At 53.4% G+C, this 18,524-nt stretch overlaps 1 protein-coding gene across 1 annotated transcript in view; it reads right to left on the reverse strand.

The window, feature by feature from the left end:
• Window positions 1–1,461: 1,461 nt before the first annotated feature.
• The window catches only part of PKP1 (plakophilin 1), a 49,690-nt gene continuing 32,627 nt past the window's right edge, over window positions 1,462–18,524 (reverse strand). The window contains exons 4-14 of the mRNA XM_054462619.2: window positions 17,750–17,894; window positions 16,664–16,871; window positions 15,647–15,824; window positions 14,064–14,178; window positions 12,315–12,470; window positions 11,259–11,435; window positions 9,869–10,022; window positions 9,325–9,511; window positions 8,626–8,710; window positions 5,597–5,703; window positions 1,462–4,385 (exon numbers count right to left, since the gene is read on the reverse strand). Of these exons, the coding sequence (XP_054318594.1) occupies window positions 5,629–5,703; window positions 8,626–8,710; window positions 9,325–9,511; window positions 9,869–10,022; window positions 11,259–11,435; window positions 12,315–12,470; window positions 14,064–14,178; window positions 15,647–15,824; window positions 16,664–16,871; window positions 17,750–17,894 (1,480 nt within the window). The 3' untranslated portion in view covers window positions 1,462–4,385; window positions 5,597–5,628. The remainder of the gene's footprint in view (window positions 4,386–5,596; window positions 5,704–8,625; window positions 8,711–9,324; window positions 9,512–9,868; window positions 10,023–11,258; window positions 11,436–12,314; window positions 12,471–14,063; window positions 14,179–15,646; window positions 15,825–16,663; window positions 16,872–17,749; window positions 17,895–18,524) is intronic.

An 18,524-nucleotide genomic window follows, 5' to 3' on the forward strand; every position in this document is an offset into this window, starting at 1 on the left:
TATATAGCAGTAGTAGGAACACGAATAGGAATGAATGAATCTTGCAAACATATTGTTGAGATAAAATAGCCAGACATAAAAATGGACTCACTGTTGACTTCCTTTATATAAAGTTCAAAAATAGGCAATATCAATCTACGGTGTTAGAAGTCAGGACTGTGGTTACCCTTGGGGAGGAGGACAGTGACCTGAAGGGGTCTGAGCAGGGTTTTGGGTGCTGGTAATGTTCTGTTTCTCAGTCTGGGTGCTATTCATTTGTGAAGCTTCATTGAGCTGCATGCATTTTCAGTTGTACATGTTTCTGCATGCATGCTATATTCCAATGAAAGCTTAGAATCTAAACATTTGTTGATTGTAAATTTGTAACTTGATCTCACATTGTGGAGCCAATACATATTTTTCAGGTCTCAAAACATTTTTTGGATGTCCCAGGCCTCGTGTATTTAACAGTCCAGGCCACAGATAGGCCATCTTCTTCTTGTCTGTGGTACAGCTCCTTCTCTCTGACCTCTCTGGACATTACTAAACTGTGGGATGGTCCAGGAGGTCAGGGCCATGGGCTGTAGTAGAGAGGCCTTGCCAGTCACCACCCCTTCAAATTGGGAAAAGCTCACATTCAGCCCTTCCCCAAGCATCCTGACCTTCCCCACCCAGGTGGCCCTGACTGTCACTGATGGCCCATGGTGGTTATGTCCACACCACTACTTGGAATTTACTACACATGCCTCAGTTTCCTTATGCTTGTCTTGTCCCTTATGAGACTTCTGAGGCTGGGGCCCATCACATCCTTTGTTTTTGTGACCCTCCAGCACCCAATACAGAACCCGGGTAGAATGGGCTTTCAATAAACATCAGCTCCAGCTGGGCACAGTGGCTCATGCCTGTAATCCCAGTGCTTTGAGAGGCGAAGGCAGAAGGATCACTTGAGTCCAGGAGTTCGAGACCAGCCTGGGCAACATAGTGAGACCCATAGTTGGGAGCCTTAGCTGGGAGGATTGCTTGAGCCTGGGAGGTTGAGCCCTCTTTGAGCCATGATCTCATCCCTGTACTCCAGCCTGGGCAACAGAGCAAAACCCCTGTCTCAAAAAGTAAATAAATAAAACTAAATAAACACCAACTCCTTGATCTTCGTCTTTGAATTTCTCATTCCTACAGATGCCCCACCTGGATGGGTTCAGGCTTGGGGACATTTACAAGCTGTGTGACCCTGGGGGTATTTGTTCCTTCCCTAAGTCTCACTTTACTTATTTTAAAAATCAGGACAGCAATCCTAGTGTCATGGAGCTGCGGTGAGGCTCGATGTGCTGCTGTAGAGCAGGGGTCCATGGATAGCGCTGCCCCTGTGCCCCCGGGTGGCATTCTCAGTCCTTGCCTGGTACAGGGTAACAGGAGATCATAGAAGGAAATGAGTAGCCCCCTCATCCCTCAACAGCACCCCAAAGAATCCACTCCTCGAAAAAGTTCAAAGAAACACTAGCAATTTATTGATTTTCTCTATTTCCAAAAAAAGCAAATACATTAGTGTATCACACAAGGAAACTGGGCCTGGCCAGCACAAGGTTCCTCTACAAACATGAAGCAAGGAGAGGGTGGGCTACAGGGAAGCTCCAAGATCCCTCACAGCAGCCCCCAGCTTCCCTTCCCTGCCCACCCCAGCCACAGTCTTGGTCCTCCCAGCCAGCTCAGCCAGATTCCGAGGTGGACACGCAGACAGCAACACTGCGTCTTGGGTCCCCAGGAGGAGTGTAGAGTCAGGGCTGCTAGTGTGGTCCCCACTGCAGAGGTGGCTGGTGGCCAATGACTGGATTTGTCATTGGCCACCAGCACAGGAGATCCCAGGGTCAGGGTGGGGGCAGAGTCTGTGTCCTTCCTCATTTGGCCCCAGATTGGAACTTCTTATTTTGGGCCTTGGTCCTGGTAGTGTGAGGCCAAAATGGACTCAAAATCCTGAGACACGTGTCGGCTACATGAAGCCTGGCAAAATCCTTGCTCTCTTTCTCTAGGAAAAGCCCCTCTCAGTTTTGCCCCTTTCAAAGTGACAGGCCTGGATCAGAGGCCCGGGTGACCTGAGCTGGCCTGAGAGGGAATGGGCAATGTCACCAAAGTCAGCCCTGCCCTAACTGTCCGCCTCAGCCCCTGAGGTCTGGAAGGCTGCCTGGTTCCCAGGGCAGGGGCTGGGCCCATGGGGCTCTTCATTCTTTGGAGGCGGGAGGAACATGAGGCGAGGGGCTGCAGGAGGCCAGGGTAGTGCTAAGGGGAAGGGGCGTTCACCTGGGCTGGTAAGGTCCACATGCAGTGGTGCGTTTCCCCGCCCGCCCTGACCGGACTGCACAGCCCCCACCCAGGGGAGCCCTAAAGCCAAGGACTTGTGTCTCCGCTTTCCTCCAGGAAAACATAAGCTGCATGAGGACAGGGATGTGGTCTGTGTTCTTCCTTGATGTAGTCTAAGTGCTTAGGACACTGCCCAGCACAGATTGGTATGCCATAAATATTTTTAAGGAGAAGAATTCCTCTGGGTTCTGATGACAACAAAGGAGGCCCCTGAAACCTATGCCCAGGACAGTCCAGGGATCCAGGCTCCCACGTGGGTCCCTGAGAGGGAGAGGTGAGCCAGGAGTGGGCCTCTCAGTGTGAGCAGAAGCAAGGGAGGGTGTGACAGACCCACAGCACCACAGCACAGCTGGCTAATGGCCGGGGACACCTCTCGGAGGACAGCATCCTCACATGTCTGGCTTCCCCCATCTCAGTTGTCATGCTGAGTCCACATCGGTGTTTTCCAGCCTGACTGCTGGGGCAAGAGGTGGGTTTGGACTCGGAGGTGGTGCAGAAGAGGAAGAGACTTGGGAGGAGGCTGAGAAGGGGTGAGGAGGAGGAGCATCTTATATTCTTCTAGAGAAGGGCACAGACCAGGAAGTTAATTCCTCTCTAACACCAGCAATGCTAGCATGGAGGTAGAGGCTGGAAGGAGGAAGGTTTGGGAGCACTGCGCTCTGCTCTGTCTTAGTGTACACCAAGGGTTGTCCACACAGGTTTTCTCATAAGGCCCTCGGGAGCCCTCCTGCTACTGCTCGTCTGAAGTGCACAGAGTCTGGGGGCTCGACGTGGCTGATGCCCCTAATAGCCCTGTTTATCACATTCCCTGTGGGTTTCACAGAGTGGAGACAAGAGAGCTGGGGTCAGGGGAAGTGGGGCATGGCCCCTGGCTGGGATGTGGGCTTGCCGGTACCCTGATATGGCACTTTCCTTTCCTAGTCTACACAAACTCCCCCCCTCCAAGTCTCCTGGGACCCCAAGCACTCCCTCACTTGACTCACAGCAGGCTTGGCGGAAACATCTTCCTGGTTAATTTCTATATCCCAACTCCATCCCACTAGAAGCCGGAATATGTATATGCCCAGCCCCACCTGTTCCCCTCTCCACTGGGAATATGAAGACCAAACAGCCATTCCCAGAACAGCTCTTTGGAAAGAGCTGCAATAAAATAGCTTTGCTTAAAAAAATCATTTTTTTACCTTCTTTCTCCTGCAACAAGTAGATTACAAGACCTCTGAATGCAGGGCCTTTGCAGGCTGAGCCTGCTCCGATGGGCACACAGCCCAAGAGGGTGGCAGGCACCATCTTTCAGCTCCTACTCCCCTGAGCAGGCCTCATTTGGCAAAGTGTGCAAGAGTGTCCTGCTGTCCTCTGGAACCCCAAACCTGCCCAACCTCAGTCCTTGTGGCGCTGCTGGAGGGGTGGCATTACAGACACACCAGATTTTCCCACGAGATACACCAGACCTCCCTTCCTGGAAAGCAGCCTCGTAAGGGGGGAGGCTGGTCCAGCCCCAGTTACTCCTGCACCCCCGGAGACCGCTGGCAGGAAGCCTGCAGGACTCCTCTGAGGGCCTGACTGCAGTGATGGCCCCCTTGCCCTGGCACCATACATTTCAGGAACTACGAGCAGCTCACCAAAAAGCACATGTTGTCCTTGCCTATGAGTAAGAAACACAGGAGAGTCCTTTTCACCACCTTATGAGCTGCAACAAAATAGCTTACCTAGCTTTTTGCAGTTTGTGGTTATGCTTTAAGACACTCACACACACACATGCGCGCGCACATGCATGCACACACTTACATTATACACATATATATACCATTTCTCAGAGGAAGAAATATTGACATCACATATAAGCCCCTTTAACTCAAGAAAGCTCCCCACCCAACCTCCCTAACCCCCACTGCCTGCCACTTCCCTCAAGGAAAAAAAAATCTAAAAATATTTCCGTTATCCACAGTTTTTAGGTTTCTTCTCAGTTTCTTGTGAACTTTTCCAAATACTGCACAGGATGGACAGAAAACCCCATCCAGCGAGGCCTGAGGGCTTCTCAGCTGGGTCATATCTTCCTGGAAAAGGAGAAAGTCCTTCAGTTAGTGTTTACAGTGAGATGTTTCCATACCATAAGCCCAGCCTGTACTGCCACCCTCTTCTCACATCGGCCCTCAAGTGTGCCCTGGCCTGAGACTGGATTCAGGGCTGCCCTAGACACATTTATAGGTTGCCCTGTGGATTCAGAAGCTTGTCAGCTTTGTCTGCCACCCTGCCACACTGTCCCTTGCCCACCATGTTCCTCACTAAGCAAGAAGGTGGTGTTCATTAAGGATTTGCCAAACCGAATCTCTTTCCCCTTTTCTGCCTTCAAGTTGTTGCAGCTTGTTTACCAGGAGAGGATATCTGAAGTCTTATTTAACCTTCATCTAGACCAAAGTTACAGTCCTCTCTCCCCACCAGGGATTAGGGTGGGGAGTGCTGAAAGACAGCCTGGCAAAGAGGTCCCCCTTAGCTCAGGAGACCCTGTCTTGATCCCAGGCTATTTGCGGATGGCTTCATGCTGGGCTGCCCCTGAAGCCCCTCTCTAGGGTTGATGACATCTGGCTGGAGTATCTCTATTTGTGATTATCAGTTTACCTGCATCAGAAACACTTTAGATGCTTGTTTAAAAATAGACTTTCCTGGATCCCACTCCAGGGCTATTGAGTCAGAATAGCTGGGGTTGGGCCAAGTGTGTGCATTTTAGAAAGCAACCCGTATGATTCCAATGAACACTAAGGTTTGCAAGCCTTCGCCATAGGATTGGTTCTGAGTTTTTGGGGCCTAGAATCATCAGCTGGAAATAAGCTGGTCCACATTGGGCATGTGCAGAGACTGGAAAGTGAATTATAAAAGGATAAAAAAGTGAGCTGTGTATGGCCAAGCCCAGAACGACATATTCTAGAACTCTAGTTATCCATATTGTAGAACTCACTGTAGTCCATGTGAAGGGCACCACCTGTGTTGTTCAGTGTACAACCCACACATTTGTACCTAGCAATCCTGCCCAGTTCCTCTGACCCCTCTGAAACTCCCAGGACATTGTACACCCCTAACGTCCTGAGGGTGGGACAACCTACGCCCCCAGCCAAGCAGTCTACACAACTGCTTATGTAGTTCAGAGCCAGGCAAAAGGATGCTTCTGTGTCCCTGGGGGCACAGGTCTAGCCCCTGTCTCTGAGACTGGCTGAGGCTGTTGCAGTGGTCCCAGAGGCATCCCTTGCCCTGAGGGTGGGGCGATTCTTACCTGCAAGCCTAACTTGCTTGGACAGCCTCTTCTTAGAATCGGGAGGTGAAGTTCCTGAGGCTGTTGGCCCCAGCTAAGGTTCCCAGCATGTTCCTATCAAAACCTTGCTGCAAAGGGAGAAACAGCAACCAAATGACACAAAACTGTGTGGGGCTTGCTGTAGGGTCAGACACTGCCCACTGCCCTCCCAGAGCAACCTCGGCTCACACAGCCTCTCTCTTATCACTAAGTACATGTGTCAGGACGAAAGCCGGCCTCGGTAACTGTGCAACAAAACATAATAACTCTCCATGAGTCGGTGAAATGTGTTTGAACTTCCACTGACACATTTGAATTTCCTACTTGCGTTTGCAGAAACCTGAGTCAAGGCATGAGGATTTAGGCTAGTATTATTTTTTAAACAGAGCAACAATCAAAATCAGATTAGAGAAGTTGTCAATTGTTGTTCCCTCTGACCATCTCTATCTTTTCTTTTTTTAAACAATTCTGACAAGAGCTCTTGGGCAGAGAGGACATGCCCAGTGTTTCTCAAGTGCAGGAGCAGGGGGCTGGCACTGGTAAGAAGCTGCTGTGCTAGAAAGTTCTGTTTACTTGTCTATTCTCCACCTCCAGCCCCACTAGCCCCTGAGTGCCTGCTGGATGGAGAGTGAGTCTTGTTTCTGTTATTTTTCCCAGCATACAGCAGGTGCCCAATACATGCTTCCGGGTGAAAGTGGACAGCATGATTTGGATGCAGCAATAGGCCCAGGTGCCCTTGAAAAGAGGGTCCTGCTGCCAGCCCTGAGCTCTGAGAGCCAAGCCAGCCATCACCAACCTGTGGGAACAAGAGGGGAGATGGCAAAGGGGATCCGAAACAGCAGCTCGTTCGAAGCCCTGCTCCTCCTGTCTTTGGGCATGTATTACATGATGCCATTTTTCTTCTACAGATTGGCATGCTCATTCCTGTCGAGCATGGCTCATGCCCCGACTCACTGAATCAAGACAAACTCCTTGGACCCTGATTCCCTATTCAGCAAAATGGACACAAGCCATGTGGTCTGTCTCACCTGTGCTTGTGACAACTCAATGCATGATGGATGTGAAGGCCCTTTGGGAACAGAAGCACCAACTAGATCTTGCCCAGGACGGTTGTCAAGCACAGCTGGAGGGAGGAGTGGAGACTGAATGGGGACACTGGTTCCCAAAGGCATGTGTAGAAGGGAATTCCCACTGAGAGCGATGTCAGTGGATTCTCTGTGTGTCTTAGGCTGGGGGTGGACTCTGTGTTTTGGGGTAAGCTGAATGCTTTGGACCACCATTACACAGCGGGAGGAATCTCTCACCAGTCCTCCTTACCTGCCTCCTCGTCTCCCTTTGTCTATCTGGCAGTTGCCATTTGCCAAGCCCATCTTCACTGCAGTGCTGTTGGAAAGGAGCTCTAGATTGTCACATGGAGAACAAGGGCCACCTTTGCTGTGACCTTCAGATTTCTCCAATCATCTTTGGACCCCATGCGTTCATGGGTCTCCCTATTGTCCCCTGCCATGCTGGAGGAAGAGCTGTGCTTCCTTCTGCCCCAGGCTGCTCAACCGAACCCCAGGCTTCCCTGTCCTCCATCCCTGTCTTTCTCCCTTCTTTGCCTATTCCCTCTCCTCCCATGCCAGAGATGCTTAAGTCTCCTCTGTCTTTAAACAGGTCTCTTTTTACCCACTCTTTTGCTCCTTTTTCTGCAGGCTAAATTGCAGGGAGCAGCGTCTCCTCTCAGCAACTCCCCATCCATCCCCATCCACTGCCTTGCCCACTGCAGCAGGCCCCATGGGGCTCCCCTTGCTTGGCCAGCAGTGCTCCTGGAGGGCTCCAGAGACTTCTGAAGCACCGGATCCAGGGCCTTTTCCAGTGTCCATCCCCTGGTCCCCTAGGTAGTGCTGGGAACTTCTGCCCTGCCTTCCTTCGAGCTTTCTCTTCTCACCAGGTCTTCAGCCCTTTCTGGCACCCTGCACAGTTCCTCTTGTTCCTGGCCTTTCCTCCTTCTTGTCCTCAGCAGATGGTCTTCATATTTCTGCCCTGTCCTTCAAGACTTTTCCATACACATGCAACCCATTGTGGTCTTGCCTGTTCTCATGGCTTCACCTGCCTGAACAAAGCTCCACTCTGTGTGGTAGCTCTGGCCCCTCTGCCAGGGCCCACACCACCTCCAGCCTGGACTCCCATCCAAGTCTTCCAAACTCACCCTCTCCAAATTGGGACCCCTTTTACTCCCACCTAAAAGCCTTCTCAGCCTCTCACCATCTGATCTGTCTTTGTGAATGTAACCATAGTCTCCAAGCTAAGAGCTCCAGCCTAATCAGCCCCACTGCTCCGTTTCTTCTGCCTCCTGTCCTTTATGTCCATGCTCATCACTGAGGAATGGGAAAGAAGGAGCCATGTGAAGATGTCATACAACAAGACCTTGTACCCTAGAGGACTCTGTACCTGGCTAGGTGCGGAGGGGTGGGGGACAGAGAGGAGGCCAAGGTCACCACAGGACAAGGACAGCAGCCTCCAGGCTTCTCAGCCCACCCTGCCTTGCTCACAGGGTGAGCTTTGGTGCTGCTTTGATCATGAGACCCTCTATTCAAAACTTTGAATGGCTCCCCAGTGCCAAAGGTACAAGTCCAAGCTCTTCAGTCTGAAATTAGAAGGGTTTTGTAACCTAGCCCAAACCTACTTTTCTGGCTGGAGCGCACCCCATGCCCTCAAAAGACTTGTATGCTTTTTGTCCACTCTGCTTTTCAGTTTGCTCCTAAAGGATCCCACCCCAGGCCTCTCACACATTTCCTTGATTTCCTCTGCCCTCCATGTTCTCAGCACCCCTTGCAGATCTCAGAGCCCAGAGACTTGATCAGAATGTTTATCACATTCATTTTCACGTAGACGCTGTCTTTGTTTCTCAGACTGTCCCGAAGGGCAGGGGCGTTTCTCTAGTGCCCAGCCCAGAGCCCAGCATATGCCAGGCCCTCTGCTCATGAGCAGGAAGAACCTCTGAAAAGGATGATGTCCTGGGCTCTTACCTGTCTGAGGACACCCTGCAGTTCCTTGCTGGACCACATGTCAGACAGGAGAAGCCGGGCAGCTTCTGCGGCCTTGGGTGAGGCACTGGGCAGGTGAGAAGTGCATTTGTGAGATGAGATTCCAGGAGGTGTGAGAAGGAACACCCTCTTCCCTCCCACCCCCACTGCCAGGGCCTGGACACAAGGGAGGCCTCAGGTGTGCAAAAGAGAGGAGCCCCATTGGGGTGTGGTGAGCCTGGTCACCCTACACAGTGGGCACAACCCCATGCCCCTGCCCACCTAGAGCACCCCAGGACTCTCCTCAGGGGCCATGAGGTGGCAGTGCTCTTCCACTCCAGTCCCCAGCCTTGTCCAGGGAAGAGGGAGCCCCACAGAGCAGGATAAAGTCCCTATTCAGCTGGACCTGCTGCCCCATGCCTCCTGCTGGCCCTCTGAGGACTTTGTGCCCCCGAGTTCCCCAGCCAGGAAGTGTGTTGCCTCTTCCCTCCGTGCAGCCCTGGGGCCTGGATGCTGGACCCTTCTCTCCACGCGCTCTCGGCTTCTGGAACTTCTCCTCCATTCAAGCCTCCCCCGTCCCTGGCTCCCCCTGCCCTGGGTGCTTCCCCTGCTCCATGGAGAGCTGCGGGACTGCTTCCTGCTGTGCAGGGTGAGGAGGGGCTCTGATTGGGGTGCAGCCCGTGGGAGCACCCCCCCGCCCACCTGCTGCGGCACAGGTTGATGATGTTGTTGAGCATGCTGCTGGAGAAGTACTGCTTGGCCAGCTGTGGCTGAGAGGCCATCAGGTTCCTCACGGTGTAGCAGGCCGAGGACAAGATGTCTTCGGAGTTGCTGGTATTGCCAGTGTGGCTGGTGAGGAGCCTGGTCACCTCTGGGAACACCTGGTTCCCTGGGAGAGGAAGGAGTTGGGGCACAGGGTCAGGATGACTGGGGAAGGAAGGGCTGAGAGGTTCCATCTGGGGCCACACTCTTGGATAGCCTTCTGCCAGGCTCCGAGCCAGGTGGCCCTCAGGGCTTCCTGGCAGCTCCAACTCAGGGCTCAGAGACCCAGATAGGACTTTTGCAGATCTGCTCCCAGCCCTCAGGTGACAGGCTCCCCCCTCCTGTCTCCACACCTGTCTGGCCAGCTTCCTTTCCTGGAATGCTCATCCCAGGGAATGGCTTAAAGGATGACCTTCAAGCAGGCTTGAATTGTAGGGAGCCTGCCATGTCTCAGCTAGAGGGGGAGGAGAGAGAGGGACCTTACCCATCACTCTGTGCAGCAGAGGGTGGCGGGACATGTTGCTCAGGAGGGAGGCTCCGGACCGCACCACATCAGAGTTGCCAGATTGCAGGAGGCGGGCAATTTGTGGCAGGCCCTTTTCCTTCAGCCCAATCAACTGGCTCATGCCACTGGACATCTAAGAGAGAAGGAGTAGATGACGAGCTAGCCTGTGTCTTCCCAGGCACCATGGCAGGCAGAAAGGGGCAAGGAGCCCCAAGGGCAGACATCCCAGAACCCTTTCTCTTTCACATTGGAAGCACTAGCTCACATGTGGGCAACTAGAGAAACCTAGGCTAACATGCATCTCCCCTTTCCCAGCCTTAATCTCGTCTCCTGGATCAGCCTGCAGCCCAGACGGGTGGAGAGAGGGAAGTCTCATTTCCCCTACTCATAGTGACCCAGAGTCAGCTTCTAGAGTAACCCAAGTGTCCAATTCCGCTCTCTCACCCCACTGTCTCAGCGCTGCCCCCATTACATCTCCCCACACTATCTGCCCATGTGAAACTATATGGTCAAGGGTATTTGTCAATTAAACATCTGGCCATCTTCTTCCAATTTTCCTACCTCTTTAGAATCCAACACATATGTGTTGAGGGCTTGCCTGAGAAAAGAGGGCTAAGAAAGGGTCTGGGCCCACATGGAGAGAGAACTGGGGTCCCCTAGAGGTAGGCCAGTTCGCCCAGGCCTCTAAGCAACATAGCCATCCTGGGTGTAACAAGTCTAGGTAGGTTTGGCGTTCTCAGAACTGCCCAGCCTCACTCCTCACAGCCAGGGAAGTTCTCTGCCCTCGGTCTACTCTAGTGCTGCTGCTGCTCGGTTCCCTTGCCCTAAGTAAAGCTGAAGAACAGTTGGCCGCCTGGCCCATCTCAACTCTTCTTGATTGCAACGGGTTTCCTCTGGCTCTGCCCCATACCACTGTGCCCTCCAAGCTACATACATTTGGCCTCAACGTCTGCACAGATTCTGTCACATCTTCTCTGGACCTGCTTGGACCCCAAACCCTCTTTTTCCACCTCTGTCAATTCAACAAATGGGAAACTCCTTTTGCCAAACACCTTCTCCACCCCATTCTCTGACCTCAAGCAGAGCCCAGGAGGCCAGCCGGAGACCGGGAACCATGTGGCCAAGGGGATTGTGTGGGCATGGACAGAATCCAGCATCAGTGGGCCCACCCACTCTGCACCCCCCAGCAGCTCCTAAAGGGCAGGGGTGTTTCCCCAGTGCCCAGCCCGGAGCCCAGCATATGCCAGGCATTCTGCTCATGGGAGGCTCCGAAGTCAGAGGACAGGTTGGGGGGAAAAGGAGGGAGCAGAGCCTGGATGGTGGCTGGAGGATGGGGCTATTGCAGTAGAAAAGGTACAGTCCCACTCACCAGCCCCTTGCTGGCCGTCAGGTTCTGCAGGGCACCCGCACAGGCCTCCAGGGTGGCATCTTTCTTGCTCTTGCCCATGAGGTTAAGGTAGGTGCGGATGGCATCAGAATGGTACAACCAGCCACTGCCCTTGGGGTTGGTCTCTTCCTCAGGCAGGGGGCAGTCGTAGTTGTTGTTCTGAGGATAAAGAGCCGTTCAGGGGGTCAGTGGGGAGCCTCGTGAGAGGACACAACCCAGGCATTCTGTCCCCATCCCCCTAGCCTGAGGGTCGTGGTTCCAGATAGGGCGAGCTGAGGAAGTGCCTGAGGAAGCAGGGAGCCTAGAACAGCCCCGCTGCACCCCTTTCCTCTATGCACTGCAGCAGCTCCATGGGATGCAGGAATGGGCCATGGTCCCCCAGACTGTCCCAGGATGTGGGTGAAGAGAGCATCCTGGCATCTTGGGAGCTGTGTTCCAGGGCAGCCTTTGCCCAAACCTTCCAGATATGTGGGGCTGCTTTGGGCTCTCCCATCATGATGCTTCCTCCTCTTCCAGACTCAGACAGTAGGTTTGACCCACCCTGGGCCAACGAGGGTAGTCCGAGACCTGGATTCCACAGCTGGTCCCAGTGAAGGAGGCCTGACAACCCATCCCTGGTAGGCTTCTGCTTCTGGGGAAATCTGGGAGGGCTCAGGAGATGGTGGGAACCAAGGCCAGAAAGGGTGAGAGTTCTGGATTTCCTCAGATCCTCAAGGGGAAGGGAGAAGATGAGGGAGACTTGACTCGTTATACAGGAAGAAAGACCAAGGCCTGCAAACAGAGGGCTGGAGTTTTTGACCTCTAAGGTGGTCTGAGCCCCTACAGTTCCAAGAACAGATTCCCTCTTGTGCAAGATGAATGGCCTCTACCCAGCTCCCGGAGTGCACCCTGAGCCCCAGGCCAAGGTGTCAGCATGGGCCTGTCCCTTAGGGCTGGCTTCAGGCTCAAGGAGGGCCCAGAGGAAAGGGCAGATGAGGCAGTGGCTCCTGGTGGGGTGCTTGATGGGGCAGGCCCCAGCCCTGCTGATGCTGTACTCACCATCATCTTGTCGCTCTTGTTGCTGAAGCAGCCAGTGGAGGACTTCTCGGTGTAGGCATTGCGGGTGTTATACTCCAGCTGGCGGTAGCGGGTGGGCACCTCGGCATCCAGGCGGTAGGAGAGGTTGTGCAGAACACACATGCAGTTTTCCACAGACTGGGGACCAAGGAGAGGCATGGGCCTGAGCCTCTGCCCAGCCCGACAGGCTCCTGGCCTACCACCTACCCTAGCTAATAAGAGAGCAGAGGCACCTGGGCTGCATCGGGAAAGATGAGCGCAGGCACCACCACACTCTCAGCCTGGGAAGTCTTCCAGGGCCACCTCTGGGACCTGAGTTTGAATCTGTCATTTCCTGGCTGCATGAACTTGACTGGCCTCACTTCTCTGGGCCTCAGCTATCTCAACTGTAAAATGGGACTACAATTGTCCACTTCACTAGGCTACTTGGAAGATGATACAGAGAAAACACTTATCACAGGGCCTAGTGTGTGGTAGGACTGCTATGGACAACATGCCAATGGGCAGACTGGGATATTGAAGAATGTGTCTTTTTTTCCCAGAACAAACTCCTCCAGAAGAAGCCCCATGCCTGTAGATTCCAAAGCCATCTAGTGCCCCCATCATTCCTTCTTCCTGTGGCCAGTCCTTAGCTGTCAATGTCAGCGGTGCTAAGTCCACACAAAACACAGCAACACCTGGAGCCCAGGGCTTCATCTTGGCAGCTGGGCCCAGATCTTTGTCAATCTCCTTTGGCAAACCTTCAGGACTAGGGTCTGGGGGCAGCAGATTTACCCTCCTAATGATGTTTGGCCCTTGCTGGGGTCTAAGGGAATCTGACTTCCAGGGCTTGGGGTTACACAGGTGTTGGGGATATTGCTCCCAGAGCAGAAAAGCATCTTGCCCTTTGGAAGCAGGCTGAGCAGCCCAGCGACAAGGCTCTCCTCTGCGACCCTGCTGCTGCTTCCAGTGAAGGGAGCAGGAGATAAAATCCCTCCTCACAGCAACTGCGCTGAGAACCCAGGTGCTGTGATGTCAGCCAGTTCCCTGGCGATCTGGAGCCTGCTGGACCTCACTATCTCCTGAGTCACTGTCCTGCCATGGTGGGAACATCTCAGCCTTCTGTTTATCTGCCCTCCACGACTTTTTTTCTTTCTGTTTGTCTGTGCTGTGTGTCCAGAAGTCCAGAGAGGGCAGCAAGGTGACTCTGCCAATGGCTTTTCTGGGAGGCAATGGGAAGATAGCAGTGGCAGAAGAAGCCTCATCTCACGGGGGACACTAAGCCCTGGGGGCACCAGTATGGATTCCTCTAGGCTGTGGGGCAGGGCTCGGGACCACAGGACAGGCCTCGGCACCACCAATGAAGCACAGCCGGCAGATGCTCGCTGGGAGCTTCCTCTGTGCCAGGCCCTCTTCGTGTTTTGCTTATTAACTAATCAAGCCTTTCAGACAACCCTTGAGGTTGATATGATTATGACCATTTCCATTAGAGTGAAGAGTGAACCGGGGAACAGAGAGATTAGGGAAGCAGCTGCATCTACTCTGCTTCTAAGTGAGGGAGAGAGGATTTGCATGGGCACGCTGTCCCCAGAGCCCACCCCTGTAGCCACCACTGGGCCCTGCATCCAGATGCCTCTTCTACCACCCCTGACTCTGTGCTCCTGTCTTGTCACTTGGCCAGGCCTCAAAGGTGCCCAGAAAATGTAGGGGGCTGGGCCTGGGGGTCGGGGTGCCACCAGGGGATGCACTCACCTTGTCGTCACAGCGGCTGGCCGCTACACAGTTCTGGACATAGGCTATGAGGGAATCGATGAGCCCTGAGTAGTTACGCATGGTCTGGCGGCCTGCATCAGCTGAGCTTAGGTTCCTGGGGGAGAGAACAGAGGGTGGGAGAGGGCAGAGAAAGGGGGAAGAGAGAACGGGGAAGGTGGGGACAAGAGAGTGTGGTGGGGGACAGGCAGGAGAGAGAACAGGCAGGAGAGGGGAGGGCAGAGAGGAGACGACGGGGTGGAGATTGGAAGTTGTGGTAGAAGGAAGGAAGGAAAAGAGGAAAGGGAGGAAAGGAATGAAGAGAGGAAAAGATGAAAAAGGAAGGAAAGAGAAACCATTTAGCCAATTCCGCCTGGCCCTGGCTGAGGCTGAAATGAAGTCTCATTTGCACTCAGTTCTTCTCCTCCTTCACTCTGCCCAGTAACTTTATAACTGGCAATGGCTCCATGTGGCAATGGTCCCTCTGCAGCTGCAACCCAAGGCTCACACCCTGCTACTAGTGGCCCTTTGTGGAACAAGAGCCAGAAGCTCCAGCATGCCCAGTCTCTTTCTGTGGGGCAGGAAGAAGCCCTGTTGATGCTGGATCAGAAGTGGAGCTGGGGGTGGCCGGGCTGGGCACCAGAAGCTCCCTCTCCATCCAAGCTGTGTTCTGCCCCTAGCAGTAGGCTCACTCCCAAGCAATCTGGGCTCATCCCCAAGCAATATGGGCTCATCAGCCTGGTGCAGGTGGGGTGTGGCTGCTGTTGCTACCAGTAGCACATCAACTCCATAAAACTCTTAATTACCCTCACTTTTCATCTCCCCAGCCTCTCTGCTTCCTGGAGGCTGCTACCGGAGGCTGGCAGGGAGAAACACAAGTTGAGACACAGAGGCACATGCCAGCTGCACCCACCACTCTGGGGGGATTCTCAGGAGTTGGGAAAGACAAACCCCATTAAAGCAAGACAAACCCCATTAAAGACCCTAAAAGGGATCCTGCTCCAGGGTTCCAAGCCTTGTACCAGCCGCCCCTCCACACCCACCCCTTTCGCCAGCTTGTAAACCTCTGCTTCTAGAACAAGCCCTCCTACTAGCCCCACAGGGGCTTTGCCACACCCTGGTATGGAACTTAGGCAACTTTGGGCAAAGCAGTGCCATCTTCATGCCAATGAACATGGCAAACGGTTTTAACACCACAGCTGGGAAGTGACTCATTAGCAACCCATCGGTAGACTTTTGTCTAAAAGAACACTCTTCAAGATAGCACAAGAAATGCATTTTTTCATGGGGTGGAGGAGGGAAATGGTTGAACCAGTTTGGATATTCAGATCCAGGCATTTCCATGCTCAGATTCCTGACTAATGTCCGCTGCATTCTCTCAAAGGGGATGGTAGGGTCCTGGGCCTTATCCAGATCCAGGGAAGTTAGGAAGGCCTGAGTCCCTGTGTCTTGGAGCCTGCCCACAAAAGCGAGTGCCGAGTTGTCTGTTATGTTCTATGCACTGGCTGGATGTTGGCTGAGATGGGGATGCCTGGGGAAGGGCCCAAGGCTGGGACAAAAAGACCCCATGTGTCCTCTTCTCTCACCTCAAGCAGCCTGTGGCATTGAAGAAGACCTCAGGGTCCACCACTTCCCGGGACATGTTGCTATTGCCATCGCACCAGCCAGAGAAGGGAATGATGACGCGGTCGGCCAGAACAGGCAGGGCATCAGCAATGAGCTCCTCCTTCAGCTCATCAGTGGAAGACAGGTTCCAGAGCAGCCCTGGGGGTCAGAGACCATCAACCCAATTTGTGCCAGGCTCAGGATGCCCTAGGGACTGAGGTAACAGCCCCAGCCTGGACTCTAGCAAATGGGCCCTACTGAAATGTCACCTTCCAGGTAGCCCTGGTCTATAGAACCTATTGTCTGTCTGTGTCATGAGGCTATTTCTCAATGCCCCAACCAGACTGAAGGTTCCTTGAGGGGAGGGAATGTCTCAGAGTTCTCTGTCTAGGCCAAAATTACGCATGTGGAAAGTGATCAAAAAACGTTTGATTGATCAGTGGTTTTTAGTATACATTTTAGCACTTGAAATCTTCTAACGCTGTCTCTTTTCCATCTAAAAGTTATGCCAGAAATACTTATTAGTTGTTACTCTGTACATGGTCTGATCTTCCCAGTCCAATTCTAGGTCTTCACAGTGACCTCTTCCTCTTGTGCCCCCCACCTTGAGTGCCTACCATATTTCTTGAACACAGGGTAGGTGCTTAAGACCTGTTAACCCCTTCTCCCCTCAGTCTTACTCTCTTTCCATCACCTGGGAATCCCAGGGCTTGTGGAATATGGATCTTGCCTGGACATCAGCCTTCCTCCTTTTGCTCTTTAACCTCAAAAAGATGGTGACCCCTTGTGTGTGTGCACACCACCCAAGGTCACCCTCTGGACACCCCTAATTGGGCCAAGGCCAGTGTCACTAATCTCACAGGATATTAGCCCCGGGCCAAATCTGCACAGCTGTGTCTTGGCCCAGCCTGGAGAGACAGGCTTTCACCCCAGCCTGGGGCCATAGCCGGTGGCCTTGCACAGCCCTCAGGCTGGCTCTCGGTGGCGTAGTGTCCTACCAGTCAGCTGCTTCTGGATCTCGGCGTTCCCGGTTCTCCTCAGGAGGCTGACTGCCTCGCGGATCCCATTCTGCCTCCGGGTCTCCAGCTTGTTGGTGGTGCTCCTGAACACCAGGTTGCGCAGGGCCCCTGCCGCAGCCTGCTGGACGTTCTGGTTGGGGCTGCGGAGGAGGTCCACCAGCTTGCAGATGCCTCCCAGCTTATAGACCTGCCAGGAAAGAGTTGCCACACTGCCTGGTCAAGGGAGATGAGGCTGATCTAGTTATTCTCTACTCAAAGCTGATTTTTTTTTTTTCAGACCAAAAAATCTATCAGTTCGGAAATATTCAAGTCAACCAAAATAAATAAGCAGTGTGAGGTCATGATAACTGACCCAGACCCGGAGGTGAAAGACCTGGATTCAGATCCTAGCTCCCATATCCTAGCTCCCATATCCTAGCTGGGAGACCCTCAGCTAGGGTCCCTCCTCTTTCCTGAGTCCTGCTTTCTTCCTCTGGAGAATGATGGTGAGGACCTGATAAGAAAGTGGATGTAAATACATTTCAAAACCCTAAAGCAGAACACAGACATAGAAATGGATACAAACTTATCCGGGACTCTGGAAAACACATTTCTGACACTACATCCTTGGGCTGAACTGAAGAGCCCTGTAGTGTCCTTCCTGCCAGCAAAGATTTGGAGGCATCAACAGGCCTGTTTTCTACCGTAAGATGCCTGGAGAGAGAAGGGGAGTGGGAGAGAGGAAGCAGGTGGGAGGGCAGGAGTTGAGAGGTGAGGAGCAGTCATGTTCTTTAGTGGGATTTGAGAAAGGGGGTTTCTGTTGAACCCGTGGCTGGCATTGAAGTGTCTCTTCCATGACCAATGGAGGAATTGTACCTGCCTAATGTGCACTTAAACAGAGGGCTTTGCTCTGCAGAAAGTTAAGATGCCCAGCTCTAACCTTGGGCAATGTGAAGGCCCCTGGCAGCTGGGCAAGGCAAGAGAAGCCAACTGCAGATGCCCCCACCCATCTCTAAAAGTGGAGTCAGGCTGACACACCCAGGCCCTGCGCAGGCCCACCAAGGAGGAAGGTATGCAGCCAGCTACCTGTTGCTTGGCAGATTCATCCTGGAAGCAGGTATGCTGGATGTAATAGGCCCCAATGGCCTGGTACTTCTCGTCCTGGGAGCTCAGGTACTGCACAGCCTTGGGGATGGTCAGCCCACTGCACTCGATGTCCTCACTGCAGATCCTGTGAAGAATGGGCAGTGGGGGTGGTTATGGGGTGGGCTGGGAGCCCTGCTGAGGGGGCTCAGAATTCCTCCCGGCACACTAAGCTGCCACAGCCTCATCTGCCCTCTGGAGAGCCAGAACAAGGCAGCCCAGGCCCACTTGGAGAATACCCCTGGGAATGGCTCCTCTCCTCCAGAGGAGGGAAGGCTAAACCCACTGGATTTGCCCCATGTGAGAATAGTGAGCCCCTGGTCACAGTTAATGTCCAAGCAGGTATGTTATCTCTGCACTGAGGAAAAACTCCTCCCTATTCCCTGAGGGGAAGCTTCCCACCTACCTTGCCTTCTCTCTTGCTTGTGTCTGGTATTAGGAAAATGGAAGACAATGGCCATGATCCCATCCATCCATCCATCCACCCATCCATCCACCCATCCATCCATCCATCTGTCCATCCTTCCATCCATCCATCCATCCATCCATCCATCCATCCATCCATCCATCCATCTGTCCGTCCATCCATCCATCCATCCATCCATCTGTCCATCCATCCATCCGTCCATCCATCCATCCATCCATCCGTCCGTCCATCCATCCGTCAATCCATCCGTCCATCCGTCTGTCCGTCCATCCGTCCATCCATGCATCCATC

This window comes from Pongo pygmaeus, chromosome 1 (genome assembly GCF_028885625.2).
Source record: "Pongo pygmaeus isolate AG05252 chromosome 1, NHGRI_mPonPyg2-v2.0_pri, whole genome shotgun sequence".
Classification (NCBI taxonomy): domain Eukaryota; kingdom Metazoa; phylum Chordata; class Mammalia; order Primates; family Hominidae; genus Pongo; species Pongo pygmaeus.